This window comes from Onychostoma macrolepis, chromosome 18 (assembly GCF_012432095.1).
Source record: "Onychostoma macrolepis isolate SWU-2019 chromosome 18, ASM1243209v1, whole genome shotgun sequence".
In the NCBI taxonomy this organism is placed as follows: Eukaryota; Metazoa; Chordata; class Actinopteri; order Cypriniformes; family Cyprinidae; genus Onychostoma; species Onychostoma macrolepis.
The window spans coordinates 11,828,016-11,854,331 of record NC_081172.1 but is presented as its reverse complement, the minus strand read 5'-3'; the positions used below and the strand labels follow the sequence as shown (position 1 = coordinate 11,854,331).

General features: G+C 39.6%; 1 protein-coding gene across 1 annotated transcript; it reads right to left on the bottom strand.

Moving 5' to 3' along the window:
* Positions 1-26,316, bottom strand: smad6b (SMAD family member 6b). The gene is made up of 4 exons (XM_058751901.1): positions 24,843-26,316; positions 22,209-22,265; positions 20,894-20,971; positions 1-933 (listed from the first exon to the last, which is right to left on the bottom strand). The coding sequence occupies exons 1-4, from the start codon at positions 25,627-25,629 to the stop codon at positions 392-394; spliced, it is 1,464 nt and encodes a 487-aa protein (XP_058607884.1). The 5' UTR covers positions 25,630-26,316; the 3' UTR covers positions 1-391.

Below are 26,316 nucleotides of genomic sequence, written 5' to 3'. Positions count from 1 at the left end.
TATTATGCGAATACTTTATTATCAATGTGTGAATGGTGTTAGCTTTTCATCTGGATATTAATAGTATATGAAAACTATACACCAAAACCAGGCTCTTCCTATTTTTGCTGTATAATTTTTCAAATTGGTATTGAAAGATTCTTTATCTTTATAGATATTTATATATATAATATATAAGCCAAAGTGCATTTCCCGTTTTTTTCCTCTTGTCCATGTACACATTGCACCATACATAAATAATTACATCGTAAAAATGACTCCAGTATTTACAAGTATAATATATATTTCTTATAATATATAAAACTTTATATTAAATCTAAGTAGATGATATTTGGGATAGTCTGTGGAGTCCAAAAGTCTCTCAACACAATTGAGTCCATGTGTGTATGTGTTATCTGTGGTTGTTGAGGAGGATCTCGAGCCAGCATGGGCAGGAAGTGATGAACTGGCGGGAGTAACAAGGGCCCCAGCCTTTCGCGAAGCTGATGCGCACACTGTTCGGGTCATACGGTCCGTCTAGCAGCTCGGACTCGGCCCCCTGCCTGAGCATGGACGAGCGTTCGTAGTCGAACACTTTGATGGAGTAGCCGGGCATCACCTTGCGCACCACCAAACTACGACTCCCTGGTACGTCCAGGGTAGGTGAGTTGACGAAGATGGGGTGCTGGCTGCGGTTGTAGGCCCAGACTCCATCTGGCTCTTTGCTGAGGAGCAAGCCGTAGCCGATCTTGCTGCGCGTCCGCTGCACGGTGCTGCTGCGCTGGTCCAGGCTCAGCTGGCCGAGGCAGAAGCCCGTGCCTTGAGGTAGGTCATAGAAAATGCTGACGGCGGGCTGGTACACCGTGTAGAGGCGGCCCACCCGTGTCCGATGCTCCCAGTATGCCACGTTACACCAATGACTCTGCTTGGGGGCGTCAGGTGATAGACTGGCATCTGAAACAAGAAAAGAGAACGGGTCTGTTAGTAAGTTTGCAAATAAAATACAATGCAAACAAAATTAAAACATTTGCTGGTCAGGTAGTTTATTATGTGGAGTTGAATGCTGCACTGTCATGTGCTGCCTCAAGAGGGCGCTACTTCAAAACTTAATTCATTAGTTATTTACTTGTGTGCTGAATGCAAAAGCACAGCTGAAGGTGGGAAATTGTAAAAAAAACTAAAAAACTAAAAAAAAAAAAAAAAAATTTGCCCCCAAAACAAAACAAAAATTATTACATTAAAAAAATACTTCAGTTGAAGCTTTTATGCTCCAAAAAACATGCATACCTGCAATGCACACATTACACAGAACAACTAAACACCCTTTAAATCAGCTCATTTAATTCACTTTCATGGCTTGGGAGTCTGTCTGCAGACTTCTATTTGGTGCCAAACCCTGAATGAGTTACAGCTCCGTCAATACGTGTCTATCTCAGCCACACACACTCTTAAACGTTTCCAAGCACAATGCGCCATGCATTGTGTGCATTTCTGCCCGCTCTTTCTTGATCCGGGGAGAAAGTATTTGTGGAAGGGGGGATATGGAAAAGCTATGAGCTCATATCCGGCGACAACTCCCACCCCCATCTCTATTCTCCTCCACATTCCTGTGGGTGGGTGATGGTGGTGATGGCTTGGGTGGAGAGGGAGCGTCCCCTCCCTGCCAGCTCCCGCTGTGGGCCGGGGGACAGCTTTCAGCTCCCTGACAACTTAGCGCAAGCTTGTGACCCCCTGACCCCTCAGGCTTCACGCTATCAGCTCAGATTAACTTGCACATTGAGTGATGCCATTATTTCCCTCCTGAGAGGCTATTGGCAAGGAGATTTTAAGGGTCCAGGTCTATAGTCCCTGTTCATTCAGGGTCGAACAAATGTCCAGGTCATTAAAAAATGAAACTTTTGACATCATTTACTCACATTCATGTCATTCTAAACCTGTATGCTGTACATTTGTGGGTGAAGCACAAGCACAGGAGAGTTCAAGAATCTTTATTAAGCTTTTCTTCATATAGCAACAGTTCGCAGTGACCAAGGCTGCTATGCTCCGAACAGGACTTGTGCACTATATTTCCTGTCTTCTGAAGCCATAGTATTTTAGTGATGTACCGAAATTTCAGCAAACGTTTCGGCCGAAATAGTTTTGAAGGGCTGTAATCATTAATCATTAGTAATCTCTATTGCAATAATATGTTTCGACAGTCAGAATTTACTTCATGCAGATAATGTGGATAAGCTACAATGAGGTAAGCTTCATTGTGACCAAAAATGATCCTAGAGCAGCAAGTAAAATTTGTTCGGCTGAAAAACTGAGATGCATTGAGGTGCATTGCAAAAAAACTATACTACAACTGGATTATCCTAATTTAATTACTGAAACCTTATTTATTAGTTACAGTTTTTGGTTCAATTACAAGTTTATTTTCGGGTTTGGTGTTATTTCGGTGCATCACTCGCTGGTAGGACAACAATAATATGAAACATCAATAGCATCACTCATCAATAACGTGATGTTATTAGTTCTTGTATGTCTGGTGATCAAATAGTGCCATATTTAATTTGACAGCCCGAATAAGTGAAAAATGACTCAAATTTTGGTATGTTCCTCAAACAGAGCAATTGCATGGTTTTTGAAGACTTGGAATATATTTTAAAAGTCCTGTAGGTTCAATATGAACCTATTTGGTTATTGTATAGAATATAGGCGCAAAAAGATTCTTCAAAGTCTAATTTCATATTCTGTGTTCATCAGGTTGAAGATGAATAAATATTGATAGAATTTGCAATATTGGATGAGCTATCCTTTAACCAGTGCCAAGATAGACAACTCATGAATACAAAATACACTGGAAAATAAACACCTCAAACAAACTCGAAAGAAATTAATTATAGGACAACTACTGCCCATTCAAGCACAGCTGTTTGGATTTGTGGAATCAGGACCAATTTTAAACACACTTCTCTTTACTGAAATGGCCCCTTGCGCGGGGTCCCTGCATGTTAACATTACAGAATTCCTTACATCCTCTTGCAAGGTGGTTTTTCTGACCGAATGGTCTAATGAAACCATTGCGCTGGCTGTTTTCATCCAAAAACACTTCATGGAGAATGGTGTGAATAAATCATAATAATCATGCAGATCTTATCTTGCACATTTTCCTCTACGTTAAGCCAGTAGTTCTATGTTAGGTCAATGGAAAGGATACAGGAAGACATGCTTCCAGCTATGCCGCCTAATGAGGGCTGAATTTGAACTTATACCTAAATCAATGAGATGCAAAAAATGAAACAATGCAGCAGGAAGTTTCACATGGCCGTCTAACATAGAAGTGCTGTGATATGATTAATTCCCCCCCGTTTTAATGTGAGCCAGAGGGAAAAAGACACAGAAAGGGGGTGGTTGAGTCTGCACTGCCTGTTCTGTGGGTTTAAACAGAGGTGCAAAGATTAAAGGTTAATAATCTATTTAATGTTTAGCTTGGGAGCGAACAATGCTCAGCCCAGAGACCGGCCCTTTTCCTGAGGGTGTTGTGCATGTGTGTTCATGTGTTTTAAGTATATTAGAGCTGAAGAGAATATCAGCCAATGTTTGTGTTTGAGAGAGGAGTGTGTGTTTTGGCTGTTCTCGCCTGAGCGGTGCCGTGTGAGTGTGTCAGTGGGAAAGGAGACGGGGAAGGAAGAGAACTAATCGGGCAAACTCATTAGAATCTTAGAACTCAAATCCAGCCAGTGCCATCTCTTTGTTTTGCAGATTTACTCTTCCTTTACACTCCCTGCTGAAAAATGCAGTCTATGATTGGAACATGGTAGAAGCTTTCTAGTTGGTCAAAGCTGATAGACCAGCAACAAATCACTTACCAGTATTCAAACTAGCTTAAGATGTTCAAGCTGTTTTTTTGGAATATGGTAGCTTGTCCACCAGCTAGCGACCACATTGCAAAACATCAATACATATATCAGTAGTTTTTATTTATTAGGTTCATTTTACAGTAAGAAAATTCTAAACATTGTGAAAACCCATAAAACAAGACATTAAGACTGGATTTAAAAATATGTATATATTTTATTTAATATTTATTTTTATTTTAAACTAAAACTAAACTTATTTCTATGTTTTGCAGAGAATATATATTCCATTGAGTTTTTTTTTTTTTTACCCCAATGGCAAATATACGTGTATATACATACATTTAACTTAATATTAACTTAATACACTTAAATTAATATATATCTTTTACATGCAATGCATTAATATATATAATTAAATGTATGTACATAAAGTACTTAAGTATGTTTAGATATTTTATTATTTACTACTGTATACGTTTTCTTAATAAAAATATAGGCAGTGGCTATTTGCACTAAGTTTAAATAGCGATAGATGCTATTTACACTAAGTGAAAATAGCAGTATTTTCTTAGCGATATGCTATTTACACTAAGTGCAAATAGCCATAGCTTCTATTTACACTATGTAAAACTAGCAGTATTTTCTGCTATTTATAATACAAATATCTGCACCTCAGTATTGTAGTACGTTATAAAACAGTATGCAATAATAATGTATTGAGTGCAAATTATAAGTTTTATTAAAATGATTAAATGGATGCTGACTTATTGCGACAATAAAGCCCTCCCTACACCTACCCTAACCCTACCCAATAAATTATTTTCAACTTTTCAATTATTTTTCTTAGTTTTTATTGAAAATAAATGCCTTTCCGATGTGAAAAGGGACAAGAACGAGTTCAGCAAAAGGCAAATTCAAACTCGGAAGTCTGCATTACACGTTTTACCACTTACGCCACTGGAGCTATTCTTTGATAGCCTTCTTCTGTAATATTGTCTAGCCCAACCACATGTTGGTGGGTGGAGTTAGTGTAAATAGCCTCTGCCAACAAGTCGGGCTATTTGCACTTAGTGTAAATAGACACTCCGAAAAAGATAATATATAAAAAGATGCACAATACAACAAAACTACTCAAGCTACCATTATAAATTGAGTTTTCCTTGCTAAATATTCATATTGCACAATGTCTGTCATCTCTGCATAATCCTGTGCTTCAACAGGCCATTTATCTGCACACTTCAACTCAAGAAACAAATTCGACGCTTGACAGAACGTTAAATGACTGCACCACGTGGCAGTGTGTTTGTGTGTGCGTGCATGTGTTCAGGTAGGGGCTGGAAAATGCACATCAGCAAGCGCACAACAAGCAGGATACAGAGTTCCTGTCTCCCCCTTCCCTGGAGGCCTCACTCATGAGTCAGTGAAGAGCCTCTGACAAGCCGCCAGAGCTGGAAATACAGTCTTACTCAGACCAGGGAAGACAGACAGACGGACGGCACCACGGCTCTAATCGCAGCCAATGATGGTACTTTAGTATAATAAACCTCATTTAGGCTATCAACTGCAGAGAGTAGGTGTTAGTTCAAAGGCGGTGGACATCTAAACTCGTGTACCTTAATGACTCAGCAACAGTTTAGTTAACAACACTTAAGCGCTGTGGGCCCATCACTTTGAGTACAGATAATAACGGCAGACTAAGTGCTAACTAAAGTGAGAACACCTCAGAATTCTTCAGTTTTTCGACGCACTTCACGAGGGGTGGAAGACAAAAGCTGGGAGCAATTACGCTTCTCTGCATTCATTTAACCCCAGCACCTTTTAACAGCTCGGTTTACCCATTAGAAAGGTAGAGTATGTTATTATTGTTATTATATTCTCAAAGCTGTCTCCGCCGGTGTCAATCTCCTTGGAGACACACGCCGTCAGCGGCTCTGATGGGACAGCGGCGTCTGACCCCTTCCCGAGCTCAGCCGGAACGACTGAAAAACACAAAGATTCACAAACATTGCTGTTGTGTGCTGTAAACTACAGGGTTAAAAACAATCAGTTTAAAAGTATCATTCTGTGCACAACCCACAGGTGCAAAATTGGTCAAAAACGCACCAGTTGCTTGAGGAAAAGATTATTAGAGTAGTAAATCGCTCAAAGGAAAGCAAACATGGCCAGCTGAGATCAAACAACGGCGAGGGCCTTGTTGACTTACAAAGTAAGAGCTTAAGGAGGCTGTGAGACTAAAGGTTACTTTGTCAGAAGGCTAAAGTCTTTTATTTAGTCCCTATTTTGTTTTCAGACAAATACCAGCCCCTTTTACAAAGCTTGAAATGAACAAAACACACACACATACACTCAGCTAGACAGCCACAAAGGTATTTCCTTTGAAACTCAGAGCTTGGACAAAATGCTCTGGTGGACGTGCTACTCGATCAGTAAGGTAAACATGCAATTCACAGTCCGTTCCCAGGCCAGACGGTCACATTCACATCAAAGGAAAAAACTGTCTATGTTGGACTGGGCGGAATTGTGATATAAACAGTGTGTGGCTATCAGTGGGCAGGACCGTTTTACGTTATTTACACGTGCAATGAAGAAACGTGGAGTAATGAGAAAAATACAGAGTGGGATGTGCCCCAGACAAGTCAAGACGAGGAATAACGTGTTATTAAGGGGTGTTGTTAAGCACAATTGTGTGGTTGTTTATGGTTGTCAAGCAACCGTGTAAAGATTTAACTAATGTGCAGTCACAGTCGTGTGTATATTAACTATGGATTGAATGTGGCAAAAAATAATTTTCATAATTTAATTTGACTGTTTTCAGTCCTATTTTAAAGTCCTGTACCTCTAGAGTTCAAAGCTGGTTTTGCACTGATGCTAGAAAATGAGATGAAATACATTTAATTTGTTACATTTTGGGTCAATGCTAAAGATTTATTTTAAGTATTAAAGAAATTAAGACTTTTCAGAAACTTTTATTTCGCAAGGATGCGTTTAATTGATCAAAAGTGACAGTAAACAAATATTTAGAATGTTACAAAAGAATTCTATTTTTTTTTAAAAAGCAGAACTGTTTTCGACATCGATAATAGTAAGAAAGGTTTCTTGAGATTAGAATGATTTCTGAAGGTTCATGTGACACTGAAGACTGGAAGAATGCCTGCTGAAAATTTAGCTTTGCCAACAAGGGAATAAAAGACAATTTAAAATATATTAACATAGAAAACAGTTCTTTTATATTGTAATATTTTTCACAATATTACCATTTTTACTGATGTTTTGATCAAATAAATGCAGCCTTGGTGAGCATAAGAGACTTCTTTCAAAAACATAAAAGGTGCTCTAAAAATGTAGGTATTTTTAATATGCACCTGGATTGAACTATATTGCAGGTGCTTTGTGAACAAGAAATAAAGTGTTCAATTGTTTTGTGTATTCACCTCATTGTGTTTAGGCAGTGCATTATAACCAAAGACAACAGGAATGGTATAAAATGAATTATGCATGAAAAAATGTGGACCATACATTGATCATATTGTATTTCAAACAATGTCTCGCATTACATTTTTGCAGATGCACAGGAGTGAGACTTCATTTGAGGTGGAACGACTACAAGAAAAAGACAGAAAAAGAGATTTGGAGGATCTGCTCACACACACACACACACACACACACACACACACACACACACACCCTCCACACCACACCAAAAAAAATTCATTTGGGGTGAGTTGGAGGTAATTAACTCTAAGTACACAAAAGGGGGTTGATTTCAATGGCGATACTATGTGATTATCCACTAATGCTTTTAAAAGCACCATGCAGGGAGGAGAAAAGGCAAGAAAAGAACCGCCTCGGGGTAAACACACGTCCATAGAGCTCTGGGCAGATCCAGAGCGAGAGAAAGATCGAGAGGAAAAACAGCAGCTTGTCATCTCTTCCCACCAAACTACAGGCCCACATCCCTGTCTTTTTCATCCCCTCTAATCCAGGGAATTCTGAAAAGATGAACTCATTCCTCCGCAGCACTCCTGCCAGACCCTTTAACCAGAGAGGGAAAGAGACGAGAGAGAGAGAGAGAGAGAGAGAGACACTGTTGCTTTGGAAATAATGTGATCCTAACATTCATGGCAGCGAAGCTTTCTTGAATTGAACTGAACTGAGAGCGAGTGAGAGAGAGAGAGATGGAGAGGGAGGGAATGGAGGGGGAGTCTGAGTCTCTTATCCTGTGCCAAGGATTAGATTCCCTCCAGCTATTAGACTGTACCACTGCGCTGACAGGCAGAGGGGGAGAAAGACAGAGAGTGTTTATGTGAGCAGGAGAAACAGAACGAGAGAGCACAGTGAAGTTTTATGGTGGACAGAATTCATCTTTTGACGCCACTCTTGACAGGCCTGGGCATTCTTCTTCTCACTGGGGTCAGAGAGGGAAGCTGGAATTACGGTTGCCTGGACCGGGGGAAAAAGTGAAACATAACAAACAATGCCGCCGTACTTCCCTCCCACCAGCCTCTCTTTGGTACGGCTCTGATTTTTTAGACAACTATCACTACAGAGCAACTTACAACACACTAACGGGCCACATTTAGGCTGGCGTCTGTACTATCTCTGCCATCAAAGACTGCTTTATCAGCCAGACGCACTAACTGGGGCGGCACTCTCACACAGATGGGTTTCTTTCTCTTTGACCCGCTCTCCTTTTCTTCCCTTCACTTCATTAATTTTAGAGTTTTTACAGTTTTCTCAGGCTCCTTGTTACCATTGCTGGGCTGTTAAAAATGGTGAGACAACATATCTAAGGCAGCAGAAGTAAAAGCAATGGAATCATGCTGAGAGAATAACTCTATGTTCCATTTCTGAGAGAGGATTAAAGATAGCAGGAAAACAAAATGACAGTTTTCTGGCTGCTTTAAATCATCTATATGCTAGTGTTAATTTCGCTTTTAGCAGATATCATATTTAAAATACACTCTTTTTTCATTCAGGAAAACAGAACAAAAATATTCACTGCACTATATCAGTTTTTGCCAACAATGTCCTTTCTGCTGATACTACATACTACCTGTAACTGCCAAAAACAAATCATATATATATATATATATATATATATATATATATATATATATATATATATATATATATATATATATACCAACCTATATCTGTCATAGGTTGCAACACTCAACTCCAAAAAAAAACAAATTCACAGCCTGAATTTACAGAGTGCACGCAGATTGCATTACAAATGGCAAGTGTGTATTTTAATCCTTTCACTATGGCTCTATAGTGTTAATGACGACTTGGTCAAATGTGCGTAAGATTCACACCTCAGACCCATATAAAGCACAGCTTAGCTAGTCAGATTCACTGACGGCCGCTGCTGCCCAGCCTCTCTGGATTCCTTAACACTCACTAGTGTTGACATTTCAACACATGGGCCATCTGAGCCCAGAGCAACAAATGAACGAGTATGCGGTCTCCCCAGGTCAGATCGCTGGGCCTCTGCCGTGATTTCCACAGCAGAGTCAAACGGTGCGAAGACCCACAGATCTGTGTACTGATCTCCACGGGTGAGACTTAGCCAGAAGGACTGGGGGATCCAAACCGAATTCCTTTACCATGAGAACAGACGGGGCAGTGTGAAGGACAAACTCCCAGAAATACAGACCATCTACTGCTCGCTCGCAACCTTACACTGCTGCTGCTTCTATATGGGAGTGTGGGATAGATTATTGGTTCGTGTTTGAGTGTGAATGTTCAGCACTTTCAAGGTGCAAAAAGCAGATTAAAGGTGACTGCATAGTATTTAAGAAGCCATGAAAACATCCATTACTTATGCCATAAAGATCTGATGAACTCTGAAACCCTTTCACTAAGTACTTATCTGTCATTTAGTCAACACTTTTATCCAAAGCAAATTACAGTACACTCATTATGGGGACATTCCAAAATCATGCAGTTAAAATCCCTGAAAAATAATTACTAAGTTACACCACCCTGTTAAAAACAACTCTTTAAAACAATATGGATTACTCTGCCAATATTTTCACTGGATCAACCACATAAAATAAAATGTAAAAATATAAACAATAAATATCTCTTACATGTAATTGTGTGTTTATGTAAAAATATATTTTATAATTATTAATTGCATAACAATTAATTTATATTTAATATACATTTGTACTTATATTATAATATGTATATATTTTGTCAGAAAAAATAATTTTCATTAAATCTAATGTAAAACTAATTACAACCATTTAAAATTATTTGTACATTTTTAATTTATTATTATTATTATTATTTTATTTATTAATGTTTTTGCATAGCAATAGCAATTATATAAACAATCACAATTTTGCTGAAAAACACCGGCATACAATTATTTATATTTTTCAACCCATTGTAACTGATGCTGCCAAGGCTATCACACATCAGTCTCACAAATTTGAAGACATATTTAAAACAGCAAAATTGACAACAAAAACAACCAAATGAGTAGGTTGCAAGACATAAAAACACACCTGCACTGAAAACACAGCAGTGATCCAATAGGGCAAATGATAGTCCTGTTAATCTTCGCAAAACTCTCTTTCACTGGTTCCAGTGCCATCCTTATTGTTATTCAAGGAATAAAGATACAAAAAATACAAATCATCTATTATTCAAGTGAGTATGATCTGTTAAGTGTAACTTATCAGAAATCCAGACTTTGATCACCGCAAATATTGCTGTCATAAAAGATATTAGCCTTACATTAATGGGAAATGGGCTCTGGCAGCTGAATGTTACACAGCAGGTACGGTTTCAGAGCAGGGAGCCAGGCCAGCGGTTGAGACAGTTCTTGAGCTCAGGTTAATTTAAGGCGAAAGCTGTGTATTTGGATACAGCTCATCTGCAAGGTGATGGACACATACTCAGCTCAGATGATGGTGTGCTATTGATCGGCCCAATGGATCATAAACACTCAAGTGAATGCATCCTGACAGCCATGCCGTCTTCGCCTTCTGTTTCAGTCACAAAAGCTTGAAGTCACGCAAGTGCTGGGTAGCTACACAGCTGCTTTCTAAAACAAAGCAAATTGTTTATGTTCCCCCAATTAAAAATGCACAAGCGAGCACTTCTAATACTTTGTGAGGTATCAAATCTGTCAACATGGACGAAGAGACAGTTTGATGCTCTAGGGCTTGGCGATATATAGCGCAATGTTAAATTAACAGGTTTTAATGTTACTTCCTAAAGATATTAAGAGTTTTATAAATACTAAATAAGTAGGCTAAATATTGGTGTGTATCACTGTGTTGTTTCATAAGTGCATATAAATACAATTTTAATGATTTACAGTCATTCTTGACTGTTATTTTTATTAGACAAACTATTTTTTATTATGATTTACATTATATATTTTCATTCTACTTCATAATAGTGTGTTAAGAAAACAAACTTACTCAGTTCTAGAAGGCTTACTTTAGAAAAGCTTGTTAGGTAAAAAAGAGACAAAGTAAGACAGACAAATACACAGAAAGACTGAATAGCCAAGCACCAATGACATAGCCTTGAGGGACACCAGTAGCATATACTTTAATAGACACTCCCCCCCAGACATGTTTACCTCAAAATACCACTAAAATCCATGAAATACCCCACAATAAGCAGAAGTGAATAGGCTTGTTTGCTGTGGGTTTTCCAAGTCCTCAATAAGGGCCACTGAGGTATGGCATGAACTCCCCATTGAGAGCTGTAATTGCATTTAGAAAGAGAGACCAAACTCTGGACACAGAGCAAATACGTCCAGTTAGTGCAGATCAACTTAGTGTTCCTCTTGCTCTCCGGTGCTCACAAATCCCGTTTTGTGTCTCTGAGGGAGTCTTTTGTTCCGCGCTTAGATTGACCAACAGGGCAAACTTAAACAGGTACAGTGTGCTTCGTCATACCACTAATCACATCAGAGAATGTGCTGCGGCTAAGTGAGTGAAAGAGTGAGTGATTGCAGTTTGATCGCCAGGCCTGTCTCTCTTGCTATATCTCTATCTCTCTTTTCTTATCTGTTTTGCAGTCATTAGCGTGAGGATCAAGGACTCCTAAATGTTAAGAAAAACAGACGACTTCTTCTTTGGTCACTAGAATAAGTTGACTATTTTGCAATACCTGGGTACTACTTGGTGAAATATTTTGTAAGAGTGTAACAGTCAAAAGTTAATTGTATGTCACATCTGCCAATGGCAACTGAATTGAGAAAACATGCAGTATTTTTTTATTTATAAAAAATAATCATTATACACATACTGTATATATATTGATTGATTTTATACATACATACATACATACATATATATACAGTCAACAAGTTAATTCCAGGTATAGGAGGCATTGAACTCAATCTCTTGACTTCTTTGAGAGTATAATAAAAGTCCCCCTTTGTGAGCTCAGCTCCCTCTGACAGACATGCGTATCCTGCTCGGTTAGTCTGAATAATATTTCCATAATTTTGAGCAGCAAACACAAGGGGGAAAAAACAACTCTCCTCACAGAGCTCTGGAAAAATTGGAAAATATGCCAGTGCCAATATGATTTAGCTTGACAAGTGTGCACTGCCTTCAACCCTTTTGATTGTAGCACCCGTTTCTAAAACAAGAGAACATCATCACTGCTTGGGAAAGAAAGAAAAAAATTTGTGGAAAGAAAGGAAAAAAAAAGGTAGAAACAGAAAAACAAAACTGAGAAAGTACACGTTAAAAATTTTTAAAAAATGCTTTGTGTCAAATATATCCAGTGTGAGAATAACATTGCGTCATAAAAGTACTCACACCTAGAAGACGTACACAAAACTGAAAGGAATTCACCTGAAAATCACAAAGAAAGAATGATGGCGAGTAAATTTGAGTGAACTAAACTAGAGTGAACTAGCGCTCCATTACGCCCCACACATTGTGTCCGTTTCTCCATGCACGCTCTGTGTCTCTCTCTTAATGAAGGTTAACGTGAGGATGTCAGACTCCATGGGCCCCTGCAGTTAATCCACACAGTGCATTCTGCAGGCCAGAGGAATGCATTGGCTCTCCCAGTTTTAAAAATACTGACTGCCATAGGTCCCTGCACAACTGTCAATGTTCCTCTGGGGAGGAAGGGGGGAAAACATTCTTCACTTTATTTTAGCTAGGCAATCAAACCGCAGGCCTAAATCACCGCTTGTCCATCCCAGTGCCAGGCACAGGAATTTATTATTACTGTGGATCCTGAACTGGTCAGAAAACAAAACCGGCTTTTGCATCTACTACTGCCACCTTTTTGCCGGCTACCCTCTGGGCGCAGGCCAGCTGAGACAGAAAGCAAAAGCTTTATGGTGACGGTCACTGAACGGAGTATTGTTCCCCCTTCCACAGCCTTGAGAGGAGGCTCGCTAAAACACTAAACTAACAGTTGGACATTCCATACATTTTTAATGGCATGGCTGCCTCTTTATTTGTTTCCCTAACCCCGTGGCCCGGACTGAATGAATGGCTCTATTGGAGGAGGCAGGCAGGCGCAGCGGCGTGCAGGGTGGAGGGAGAGGAGAGATGGGCTGCCCCAAGCTTTTCCAGAGTGCACTGCAGGACTCGATCTCTCACTCATTACTGGGTGGGGGTGGGCTCAGTGAGGAAATGATTACCTGTACAAATGGTCTTCAATTTTACACAAATTCTTCTCTCTTTTGAAATGGACAAACACATTGGTTGTCACATATACTAGATGATAAATAAGCATGCTTTATGTCACAGTGTAAGCCTGTAAAATAAAATATAATTTGATATACTGCGACTGCATTTTGATGCTTTCTGTCAATGTGTAGGTCTAAATTCGACTAAAAGAATATGCCTGGCTGAAATTGATGTCACATTCACTTACTAGAAAGAGCTATTATCATACTGCCAATAGTGACTCAAACAGTCATTCTTGATATTGATTTTGTGAAATACGTGACTGATATCACAACAATACAGCAAATACAGTCTTTGGAGAAACAAAATCTCTGCTTTTCCAAAATGCTTCACATCTTGAAATATTTACTGTGGTCAAACAATGTGGTGAGAAAAAAAATACAATTTAATCTAATATCCCTAAAATCCAAGTCCAGTTCCTCATTGAGAAGGCCAAGCTGCATGTACTTACACATGTAAATCTACTGAAAAAGACAAAAACACGCTACAGTCTCAGTAAGACATAAACAGCATGACCATAAACAATTATGCATATCTTTTTCTCAATCTGTTGTGAGATACAATAGAGGTGGGCGACTAATTCAGCTGTCTGCTATTGGCTGATGAGCATTTGTTTGTCTTGTTTACGTGTGTTATGCAAGGGGAAGAGGAAGTCGGTCATTCAAGACAGGAACACACGCTCAAGGAGAGCTGTATGGTATAGCCATGACAGCACGGTACCGTCTGTTTTATATTTACATGCTGTGCATCTCTCCGTCAAAATGAAAAAAAAAAAAACAAGAATCAAACGAATGCCACACAGACACATGTAGTCTCACGCACATATACAAATGCACATCCCAACCCATCACCTCCAGGCCGCTGGGCTTCTCTTCAACATTCCTCAGCTTCCCCCTGCCGTCAAAGGGGTAGTTGAGCAGCCCCTGCGCTACAAAACCCAGGCAAGCTTTTTAAAACAGGATGTTTGGCTGAGGCCACCTTCCCCTCAAATAAACAATCCGCAGGACCTGATTTTCTGGAGGCAGGGTGGAAGTACTCCAGTCACATTATTTCCACATCCCGTATCCTGGAGCACTTGGGGCCCTGGGGGAGTGTGGGCAGGCTCTGGGGCTGCGGTGGAAACCTGAGGCCCCGTGCCAGGCAACGGGAATAAGGGAGAGGGAGAAAAAAAGATAAAAGGAGGGAAAGAACGAGAGAGGGAGAGATACTGAGGTGAGGGAATATGAGGGGGGAGGGCAAAAGGGTGGCCCCTGCACTGTCCACCCCACTGTGGCTCATTTTTCACTGGCATAGTAACACTGTTATAGCGGCAGGGCAGCATGTGCGTGTGTGGGACTGTTCTGTCTTTCTGTAATATGGACTGGCATGGGTTTTTAGGAAAGAGAGTGGAAAAGGATAGCTCAAACTGAAACTGTCCCAATGCAGAGCTGTTTAGACTCTTAAAGTTACATAACTCATTATTCGTAGTTCTGCTGTAAATGACGTAATACAGCTCATGTCACTCCCATGATCCTAGTTTACCTCAGCGACGGAAAAAATACAGTGTAGTTAAAGTCTTCGTATTGCGTACATAATATCAAATGTCTATGATCTTTCTCACGATCACTGTTTTAAAGGAAAACTTTAATCAAAACTAAAAATCATTTATTCACTCTCATTTCATGAACGTGCTGGGAAGTTTGAATCAAAGTTATTTTAGTATTATTTATATACTATTATAGTTATAAATGTTTTGAATGATCTTTTATATTTTAATTTTAGTTTCATTTTTAGTAATTCATTTAGGTGATTTTATCATTTTTATAAAGTTTATTGATTGATTATATTCTATTTTACAATTTTTTTTAGTATTTAAACCTAAACTTTTTTCAGTTAGTTGCTACGACAGCATTTCTAATTTTGGTTAAGATTAAGTTTCAGTAATGACAACAATGGTTTGAATATGCAGAAGTGCAAATAAAATTTGAGAAGGCAAGCTTGCCTTACATGTTAAACTGTTCCACAGAGTAATGCTTTGGCTTCTGAAGACTTGAAATATACAAGGCATCATTTTTGGCAATTTGTCTGGTACTTCCATGATGCTTTTTTGGAGCTTGACAGTACCTGGTGGTCACTACATGATCTCAATGTATAGAAAAGATCAGCATAAACATTCTTTCAAAGTTCTTTTTTTGTTTTATTCTTCTAAATCATACAGGTTTGGAACGACATAAGGGTAAATAAAAGATGACAGAACTATTATGCAAGATTTAAGCATTAACAACAAAAAGAATTTGAAACTCAGTCTAGATATTTTCAAGCGTCTGCAAGCCAGCTAATAAATTGAGGGGAAGACATCACATGCCTTTTTAAGGCTTTTCAGAATCTATGGACGCAATCAAATCAATGGTAATCAGCACGCCGTCACATGCTTTGATTACTTTGTTTAATTGTTGGGCGTCCAGATGCCCTTTTCATGCACTGCAGAAATGAGGTCAGATCAGACCTAGACAGACTGGCATGTGTGTACTGCTGCCAGTTTATCACAAAAAAACACGTCTGTTTGTGATTTTCTGATAGGGAGAGTATGTGATTATGCTTGTATCAGACTATCAGTCAAAACAAAACACACGCTGGCCTGTAAGACGGCAGTTTTACGAAAACAAAGACAAGAAGTTGTACTATCAATACTGTGATCAACCAGTGGCTCCTTGTGAAAGCAATGCTACCTGTTTAGATCAGCTAGGATTCAGCACCTCTCATACTTCATGATGCATACCCTTTTTCCACTGAAACTGTGCAGATCGGTAGATCTCTGAATCTGCCCACATTGCCGTTGATCTGAGAAATCAATAATAACTGAATGTGTTTCTACATGACCAACTCACAAACCTATAAAGCACATTGTAGTGTTTGTTTACTGTTGTTTAAACATATAAAGATTTCATATTTCAATATATATATACAACTAATTGAAATTATTTCAAATGGGGAAAAATAAATGTCTTGGAATTAGTCCAATGAATGAGCATTGTGCCACATATTCAGAGAATAATGGGATTGATCTAGTTTTTCACCATTCAATTTTGCTTTTATGTGGTCTTAAATTAAAAACTATACTTGGAGATATTACCCTACACCCTGGCTTCCGATGTTACCTGTTTATTGTTTAAAACCACCAGCTCTAATGGGCTAAGCAGAGCCAGAAAAGATCCAGATTGGACACCAACACCACTAACACTCTGTTGATGGAAAAGTGGCTTTGGTTTACAGTCATAATGCTGATCAGTTTGGTAAAGTCCAGTACAGTTGAATGAGACTGTCACTGCTTTCCATTTTTAAGACATACAGCACCGATAGGCCGCACATAGGGACGCCAGCCTGGCTGTGGTCTACTCCCCAAAAACAGAGAGGGCAGTGTAAACATCACAAAGCACCAGGAGTGAACCCAGAGTAAAATTACAGACCACCAAACCATTCCTCTATACCTGACTGAGCCTTTCCTCCTCCTCAGGCCAAAAGAGCACTCGATGAACCTACCCACACAGCCATCTGACCGCCTTTCCTACATTCATGAGGAAAAATAAACACAACATACAAAACACAATGGCACCACAGGGCTCCTCAGAGGGACGTGAGGTCTCTCTCATAGTGATGACACAACTACAGTAAGTTCTCACTGTGATTGTGACGTCTTAAAGTAAGAAAGCACAAGCGTGAAAACACATTGGATTTGCTTCCTTTTCCACATATGGTGACAAATTCCAGGGGGCTTATTAGGTTGCATCTCTCAGCCGTAGCACATCTATAGCTGGTCTGAGAATGATTTGTAAACAGCCACTGGTTTTTCGGCCCTGCCGGCCTTCCACATCTGTCAGATCCCTCATCATAGAGACTAATAATCACTGGGAAAACAATTCTACTGCTCTGCAGCAGGGATGTGCGTCATTCAGAATCCAATTGAGATCTTTAAATTGCAATTCACTTGCTGAATTTTCTAGCAAATATGATGCAGAACTGCACTCGAAAATTTAAGTATAATTTAGTAGAATAAAAGTAGAAAAACTACAATGATAGATAGATAGATAGATAGATAGATAGATAGATAGATAGATAGACAGATAGACAGACAGATAGATAGATAGATAGATAGATAGATAGATAGATAGATAGATAGATAGATAGATAGATAGATAGATAGATAGATAGATAGATAGATAGATAGATAGATAGATAGATAGATAAAACATAAACGCTTCTTCTAATTATTTACATAAAATGTGTGTATAAGAATTTTATGGACCAGTATGGAATTTTCCAGAATACAATTATCTGTTTTTTATTTGTATGAACTAAAAATCCAATTCAACATCCTGTGAGTGTCTCCAATTCAAATTACACCCCATGAACCATGAACCATGACAAAATTGTGCCCACCCTCACGATCATGCTGACATTCTCAGTGAGCATCAGAGGATGAGGAGACCACCTCCCAATACAGGGGCTTGTGAACCACAAAGATCACAAAAACCCCAATACAGAGAGGAAACACAAACTCACATGCATGCAGTTATACAGGAAGCAATGAGACCTACTTCAAAGAACATAATTCTGATCTCCACACGGCCACAACAAGGAGTGAGGAAACAGGTGGGCTGCATTACAACCCAGTCACAGCTACAGAATGTGACTGGAACCACACACGCGCACACACATTTTTACAGACACACATGTAGCACATCACGACCACATGTTTCGACGGCCATGCTTTGAAAACATAGCGAACACTTAATCAATAGCTGTGCGTTGACACAGTGTAGACATAAACTGACAAACACAGTTGCTTTTAAACGAGAAACTGCGGCTGAAATGCTGAACTATAGACATCCAGATACAAACAACACAAACAGACAGAGATGTACCCAAACACGGAAGCACAGACATCTCAGACACCAACACAAACACACAGAAACGCAAATATTCACACGGATTCCAGGACCTGCAAAAAAAAAATAAAAAAACAGTCGTGCACAAACACGCAAAAATGCTAAATACATGCAGAAAGGCTTACAGAAACTCAATGAAGATTTGAGCTGAAAATCCTAATGCAGTGTGCTTCAAACAAACTCACTGAGGCAGCAAGACATCAAAGATCTATTACATAAATAGCCTCAGATCTCAAGCATCCACAGACTGTCTTTCAAACCAAGACGCCAAATTCTCTAAAATCTCGCCCTTGGGCGGCAGGGAGTTTTCATCAGACTCGTTGAGATGTGTTCTGTTGCTATTGTCAAACAGAGTGGATGAGTGTTCAGAGCAGGAGTTACACTCGCCCAGGGGGCTGCAATCTGCTCCCCCTCCCACCTTTGGCCCCCTGGCCTCACTTTCAAGAGCTTTACTAGTTCCTGCATGTGGGTGGGGTGGGATAAGGGACTCAGGGTGGGTGAATGGCCATATGTATGAACGCTTTTAGATTCGTTTCCTTTCGTTCTTGCTGTACAGGTAGCATAAAGGAAAGAGATGAAATTCCATTGGTGACCCTCTCCAAATCTACATCCCTTATGTTTAGTGATTTGGAGAGGGTCACCTATGGAATTTTAACAATTTCAGCTACAGACATTCTTTGGAGAGTTGTCAATTCAATGCTACGCACCAAATTATTATAAGCTGTACTGAAAAAAAAATTAAAAACCTGTATGTGATGTATTTTGAATGCTTAACTAGCGAGATTTCCATGTACAGAGACACGTAATAAAATTCTATACTTTTATAGAAATAAATGTAAATATTAAAACACTAAGTGAATTTATCATAATGTACAGTATGGAAAATGAATATTAATATCCCAAAATATTACATTTGAAAGTGTTACTAAAATTTTTAAATGGGTGTTATATGATAGCAAAAGAAATAGTTTTAAATTTTACAACTGAATTTAGCCATGACAATATTAAAAAATGAATATTTTTCAAAAATTACATTTAGTATGTTACTAAACATTTTATAAAGTGATCTAAATGCACAAATATGTGAAATGAGCATGCACATTTAAATATTAAATATGGACAATATTGATCAAATGTATTAAAAAATAAATATATTGGCTGATAACCAATATGGTACCATATGCATGCTTGTTCTTTTAAAGTCAGTATATGACAATAATAAACATATCTGGTTAAAAACACTCCTGCATGCAGGCTAAAAAGGCCCGATTATGAACCCACAAGCAAGTCATGGCTCACACAAACCCAATCCACAGAAAAAAATCTCAGCAAGCATTTGAAACATCATTTGTTTGCGCAAGGAGTGTCGCCAGCCTGTGAAGTGGTGGTGACAGGGTGCATGAAGCCGCAAGCTCAGGTAGCTCCTTCTGGTAAAGGGGGTGGATTGACCCACTCTCTTTGAATGCTATTTCTAGCGCTGCAAAACAAGGCCTTAGCCTTTCTGTCTCTGCGGCCATGATCCTACGCATGCACGGTGCGGTTCCAGTTTTATGAGAAAAGCATGTTGATTTCATTCCATAAGAGGGGAGTGTTTCATCTCAAACCATGACACAAGAGTGTTTCTCCTCTTTTCTCTCAGTGTGGCCCTTTCACAGCAATGGAAAAAAGCCTACTCCGGTCAAGATAGAGCCGTAAAGGCTGATATGTGCGTTTGTGTGTGCGTGTTCCGTTACGCGCTGTTGTGTGCAGAGCGTATAACGTGACTCGGTGTGCTCGAGTGTGTGTGTGTCCCTGCAAGCTTGGATCTTATTACAGTTTGATCCCACTCAAATATTTCTGAAAGAAAACAGAGGAGGGGAGGCAGGCTCTATGGCCAGCCAACACAGCCCACTGAACCTCTGCTGGGCTCACAATGAGAGCTTTATCTCCACCGCACTCTCTCCACTCCTAATGGCCTTTAATGAGGAGGAGCAAAGCACAACATAAAAACCAAATTACCTGCAAAGTTTGCTCATTTATTCAAACACACTCCAAGGGAACCCACAGAACTTAGGACAGCAGAAGGTATGCCTTACTGTTTAATTTGCATTTTAGCCTTTTACTGAGAACTTAACCCCTTCCTGGTCCTTAAAACGGATGCAAAACTATGTCACTGGAATATTCCTGCCAAACTCGGAGATTTGTATGACAACTAAAAGGCAAAACACCCTCTGCATGCTCAGTGCTTTCTCTTGCAGAATGGGGAAAAAGTAAATATCTGGTGCAAGGTCACCATCACAGGCACGTAGCATTTGTTTGAACAAAGATGTTACCACATGAGCTCTCCGGGACTGGAAAAAACAGCAACAAGTCTGACAATGGTATCACAGGCCATGCTGACACGAAGACTCCAAACAAACCGAATTAAAACAGAGCAACTCGACAGTTTAGAGCAGATATATTTTAAACTCACCTGAGAATTCCCCTTGGGTGACGTTAGGCGAGCTGGCAGCCTCTGTTTCAGTGTAAGACAGTGTGGAATCTGACAGATCTGAGGAGATAAAGGATGTCAACTGGTTAGAGTTTGTTAGTTAGAAATGTCATTTTTGATACATTTTTAATCTGATGATAGAACTAGGATTGTTAAAAGCACAGCTACCAAGCAACATTCCATAGTTTTCTATTATATAAATATCTACATTACCCTTCAAAAGTTTGGTGTCAGTAAGATTTTTAATACCTTTATTCATTTACAGTGTTACAAAAGATTTCTATTTCAAATAAATGCTGTTCTTGTGAACTTTTGTTTCATTAAAAAATTCTGGAAAAAAAAAGAAATATCATGGTTGCCACATAAATCTTAATTTTCAAATGTTTCTTGAGCACCAAATCAGAAAATTACAATGATATGGTCTGAAGGACCATATGACACTGGAGACCGGAGTGTTGGCTGCTGAAAATGGTTTGCCATCACCTTTACCATCAAAAGATAGAATAAACATTTTAAATACATTAAAACAGAAAACAGTTATTTTAAATTATTTATAACATATATTTATAATATTACTTTTAATCACATAAATGCAGCCTTGGTGAGCCTTTTTTCTAAATAATTGAATGGTGGTTTATATAATTTGTTTGTTTGTTTTTACACAGAAGCTTGCTAACTATTTAACTATATTTTGCTTTGCTATTAAAAATTGTGAAATCTCATTGGTACTGGTGCTGTATCAACAGCTGATATGTTGATATTGAGCCAATCCTAGTAACAAATAAATGAGTTATCAGGCTGAGCTGCAAACCACCAAAGCATCAGTTCCAGATGGTACCACCTCCTGTCAACAGTGTGCCCGATGTTGAGCTATGGTACCGAGAGGATATCCCAGCCCAGTGCCAGGCCCCAGCAACCCTCACAACAGACAGGGCCGAGCCCAGGCCGGCTCCAGATTGGCATGCTGAAAATGGGCCCGCCGGATACTGGCTGCAGCCTCCACTGGCTCTCAGTTGGTCACTGTGCCTAATTGCCACCATTAAAATTCTTCACGTTGTTCTACTTTTTGCTTCCCCTTTGGCTCTCCGTAAAGCCAGGGATTCAACCAGTGGGTGACAACTGATGGCACTGACTTATTTTGGCCAGGTTATTTTGTTACACAGATTATTTTATTAAATTTGTCAGTAAATGATCTCACATCATCTGTTCCCACAGAATGTGCATATACATGATCATTTACAACATCTTAAATAAATACATATTTAATCAGCAATTAGAGTGCGTATGTGAAACTTACCCAGTGGCTTGTGTTCTTCGCTAGGGGAAAGTCTTGAGTATGGAGGAGGAGGTGACTCTAAAATATAACAGCAGTATGATTACAATTGGAATAGAAAAACAAACGACAATTTTACATAGATATATTATTTAATTTGGACAGACTAGGTTGTGTCTGTGGCTCACGAAAAGAGCAATATATTAATGACAAAACACAATGTAGATGATATGTACAATCTTGTCTACAGCACTATAGAAAATGTATGTATTCTGTAGGTCCATATGCTATGTGTATACACAATACTGCACAGAAAGCAGCCGATTTCTGCAAAATTCAAATGCCTGCCATTTACAAAGTTCCACACATTTCCTTTCTTGCATATTCAGCTGTTTAATATTTGTACTGTTTTCATACTGCTTTGAGGTATCAACGAGTGTGTACTGCTCTTAGTTCTGGTTAACACATTTTCCCATGTTTAACACCATGAGTTACATTTTTTTCAAATTTTCTCAAAATCACTGGAGAAAAAAAAAATCTGCAGATTCCAACTTGGTTATTTCTGGTTATTACAATCTGGTTATTGCTATACAGGTAGGTGCTGCGTGTTACCTCAAAACGTACAAACATATCTTTTAATAGGAGTTCAGTTTAATACTTAATTTTCTTTTGAGTTTCTATAAGCTAACAAAACAACGTAGGCTTTATAAGCCGTTATAATTAGGTTTTTCGAATTTTCAACGCGCAAAAACTCGTCTAGTAACAAAAAAAGCATTAAAAGTTCGAAGGCACAAAGGAAAAAAGTCTCTGGACAAGTAATGACCTCGCCTTTTGGTCGTGGGGGAAAAAATAAAAGCATAATGTGGACTGTCTCTTTAAGAGTGGCGGCAGTAATTGCCAGGATCCTAAACTCAGTCACTCAGATACACAGCGAGTCAGTCTGGCGCCAGTTGTATGCAAACTGTATATTACCGCCACTCCTTCACCTAAATAGCATGAGGGGTCCTCCTTAGGAAAAAAAAAAGTGACTTTTAAAGCGCAACTTGAAACTGATATCATTTCAAAGCGAAAAGTCATCGCAAAAAGGAAGCGTGTGTTGTCCAAAGTAAATACTGTCATCTTAATCTATAGCTACAACAAAGCAAAATACATTTATTTAACGCTAAACATCGATAAACAAACCCATTAGTAAAAGAACGTTTCTTTGTAAGACCTTGCTAAATACACTGAAATGTTTGGCCAAACACTGTTTTACGTGATTAAATGCGCTCACAGACATGGGGCAACGTCTGAACAATAGATTCTCTATTTAATGTCGTCTGTGAAAATTAACCTTGAAAAAACCCGTCAAAACCATTGATGGAGTTTGAAGATTGAGAGGGGTCTGTTGTTCAATCGCATGAAAGAAATACCATCTTCATGGGGACACGCATGAGCGCCTGTGAGCTATGCGTCTCTACAGAGAACAGAGGGGAGAGAGAGGGGCTGCTGTCTCCCTCAAGCGTCTCTGCTCTGAGAAACTCCAATAAAACGCTGAGCAAAGAGTGTAATTGTCAGTTTGAAGCCTTTGATTAAAAATTATCTCTTAATATGCGAGGATTTATTATGGAAAAACTGATTTATAGCTTGCCAAGTGCCTCAGGTTGCCAATGTCCTCCACACGGGATTGTCAATCTATCATATGAATGCTAGGAATTCTAATCGTTACATTAGTCCATCAATCTGTGGGATTTTAAAGCATGTGAAGAGCGGTTTAACTAGTTAATCTGCTCGTTTGAGTTATTTGAGACTAAACATATCACAATAGCATCTGAAATTTAGAAACTAACAAGTGTTGGTGAGCCTTGTGAGAAGAAAGCAGCCAGCGAATGGCTATATTATATTAAAGCTAATGGCTTGACTAAGGAAAATATCGGAATGAAAACGCACAGCGTTCCTTAAATTGCTTGGACTTGGATTTTATATCTTTAAGGCCACACAGTCAGTGTTTACATGAGATCAGACTTTAATGAAATGATCTAAATCAAATAAAAATGACTGTCCCAACCGTACTGCTAGCCTATTTGAGAGACAATAATTTGGAGAGTATAACCCCTGTAGCAGAAGATAATTAATAAACTAAGCAGTAGCCTAATTTAATCAAGGTCACACATGCTGTCTATTGTCAATTCAGAAACCTGCATGAAATAGCTACGTTTTAAAAACGTCATGCATTTTATATGCAATTATTATGCTTTATTTTACTTCTAGTTTCCTGGATTCAATACAACTTTTATGTCAAATTATGAAGTAGCAGAAAATAAAAACAGGACAGGACAGTACAGGGCTGCTACATTGTGAACAATGTGCAAATTACTTTTTAAGTCACTGTTGACATAAGCTATTTAAAGCACTGAAACGTAATTGCTTACAGCATTTCTTTACACATGAATAGTAGCCTAAGTCGAAATTCTTCTTTGCTATTGCACTCATTTTATCAATGGCATTCTGTAGTATATGAATCACTGTAACAACAAAGCTTCAATGCATCTGTTGGGGGAACCCTGAGGAAAGCCCTTTGGCATAACAGCAGGTTGAAAGCGAAGCCTAATAATGAGAAAATCTAGTCAGTTCAGGGTTTAGACATATAGGCTACTCGTCAATGAGCTCTTCGCTTACCTGGCCCACAGAGTCGGCTATAATGATATGGATTGCAGCACACTACCGGACCGTCCTGAGCTCCGAAGCTCTTGCACTCACAGAGCGCTTTAAGCTGGGCCGTGTGCTGCAGGTCTGACCACCGGTAAAGCTTACATATGAGCAGCTGTGGAGGAGCCATGTGGCCGCCTAGCCTCAGCTCGGTCCGCGATACCATCACACAGTCGCTCGGCATCCCTCCTTTGGACTCCACGGCTTCCAACAAAGTATCCAAGGTTTTCTCCTTTAGCCTTTTTAATAGTGAATAGGTGGCGGTCTTGAGCTCCTGCTCCATGACGGAGCGAGGTTTCGTCTCCTGGCTCTCAAGAGGACCGGGGTCCCGAGAAGAGCCAATGTTCCTCAGCACAAACTGGCACGAGCCTGGCTCCGGGCTTCTAGACCCAGAATGATGGTCCCGATCTTTAAATAAACAGCAAGTGACTGTTCTACAATCGCTGTCCTGCACAGACCGAGGGCTTCCCACCGTACACACCGTACCCCCATCTTGGTCCAAGACGCCCCCTGAGGTGCCACCACCGCTGCTCGCAGTGGGATTCCTCGTACACACTTCCCCATAGTCCACGCCAGGCGACCCGCTCGGGGTCATCGGTCTGAACTCCGTCTTGGGAATTTTCTCTGGGTTGGAGCCAAGCAGATCGTCTCGAGACCCCTCGCCGCTTTTGCCATATCCATCGCCCCCCTCTTTATCTGGAATCAAACGGCTTCTCCAGAGTCGCCGCACAAGACCTGAGCGTTTCGTCCTGAACATACGACAACTTGAAACTCTAGATGAGTTATTTACGTTCAGATCTTAGCGATTTGAAACTATTTCTGAGCTCGTGCAACATTAATGTTGGCCGAATGCCGTGCAGCGCGTGCACAGCCGAGCACCGTATATTGGTGGCAAAACCACAACATTAGTTTTGAAGGCACAATGTTATATTGCATTAAAAAAAAAAAAAAAAACGGAGAACATCAAACACCCGCAAGGCTACACAGGAACGCATTCATTTTAGAAGGACGCTGTCAAGTAGCCTACATGTGAACAATGTTTGGAAAGTGGAGCTACAGTGCGATGCTTTTTAGATTTTAAGTGCACTACGGGTTTTAACTACACCAAAGACATTTGTTGTCAAAATCCCACGAGAAAAGCTACACTAGTCGCACGCTCTCAAATGTTTTCGGACTTTGAAACACGTTCAAATCCACTCTTCAACAGCGGGTCTGGTGACATGAATGAAGCTGCTCCTCGGCGAATTAAATCCACAGACAATTCCTCGCAGAATTCACCATTCCGGTTGTTTTCCACTATTCCAGCGCACTCTTTTTTGCGATCCAAAAATATCCTTGTGCGTGCGCCGGGGCCAGAAAAGGAACAATCCGTGGACTTATAGTGTGCTCCTGGTTCCGTGTTCAGACCTGGTCAAACTGCAACCCAGATCTCTCTCTCTTTCTC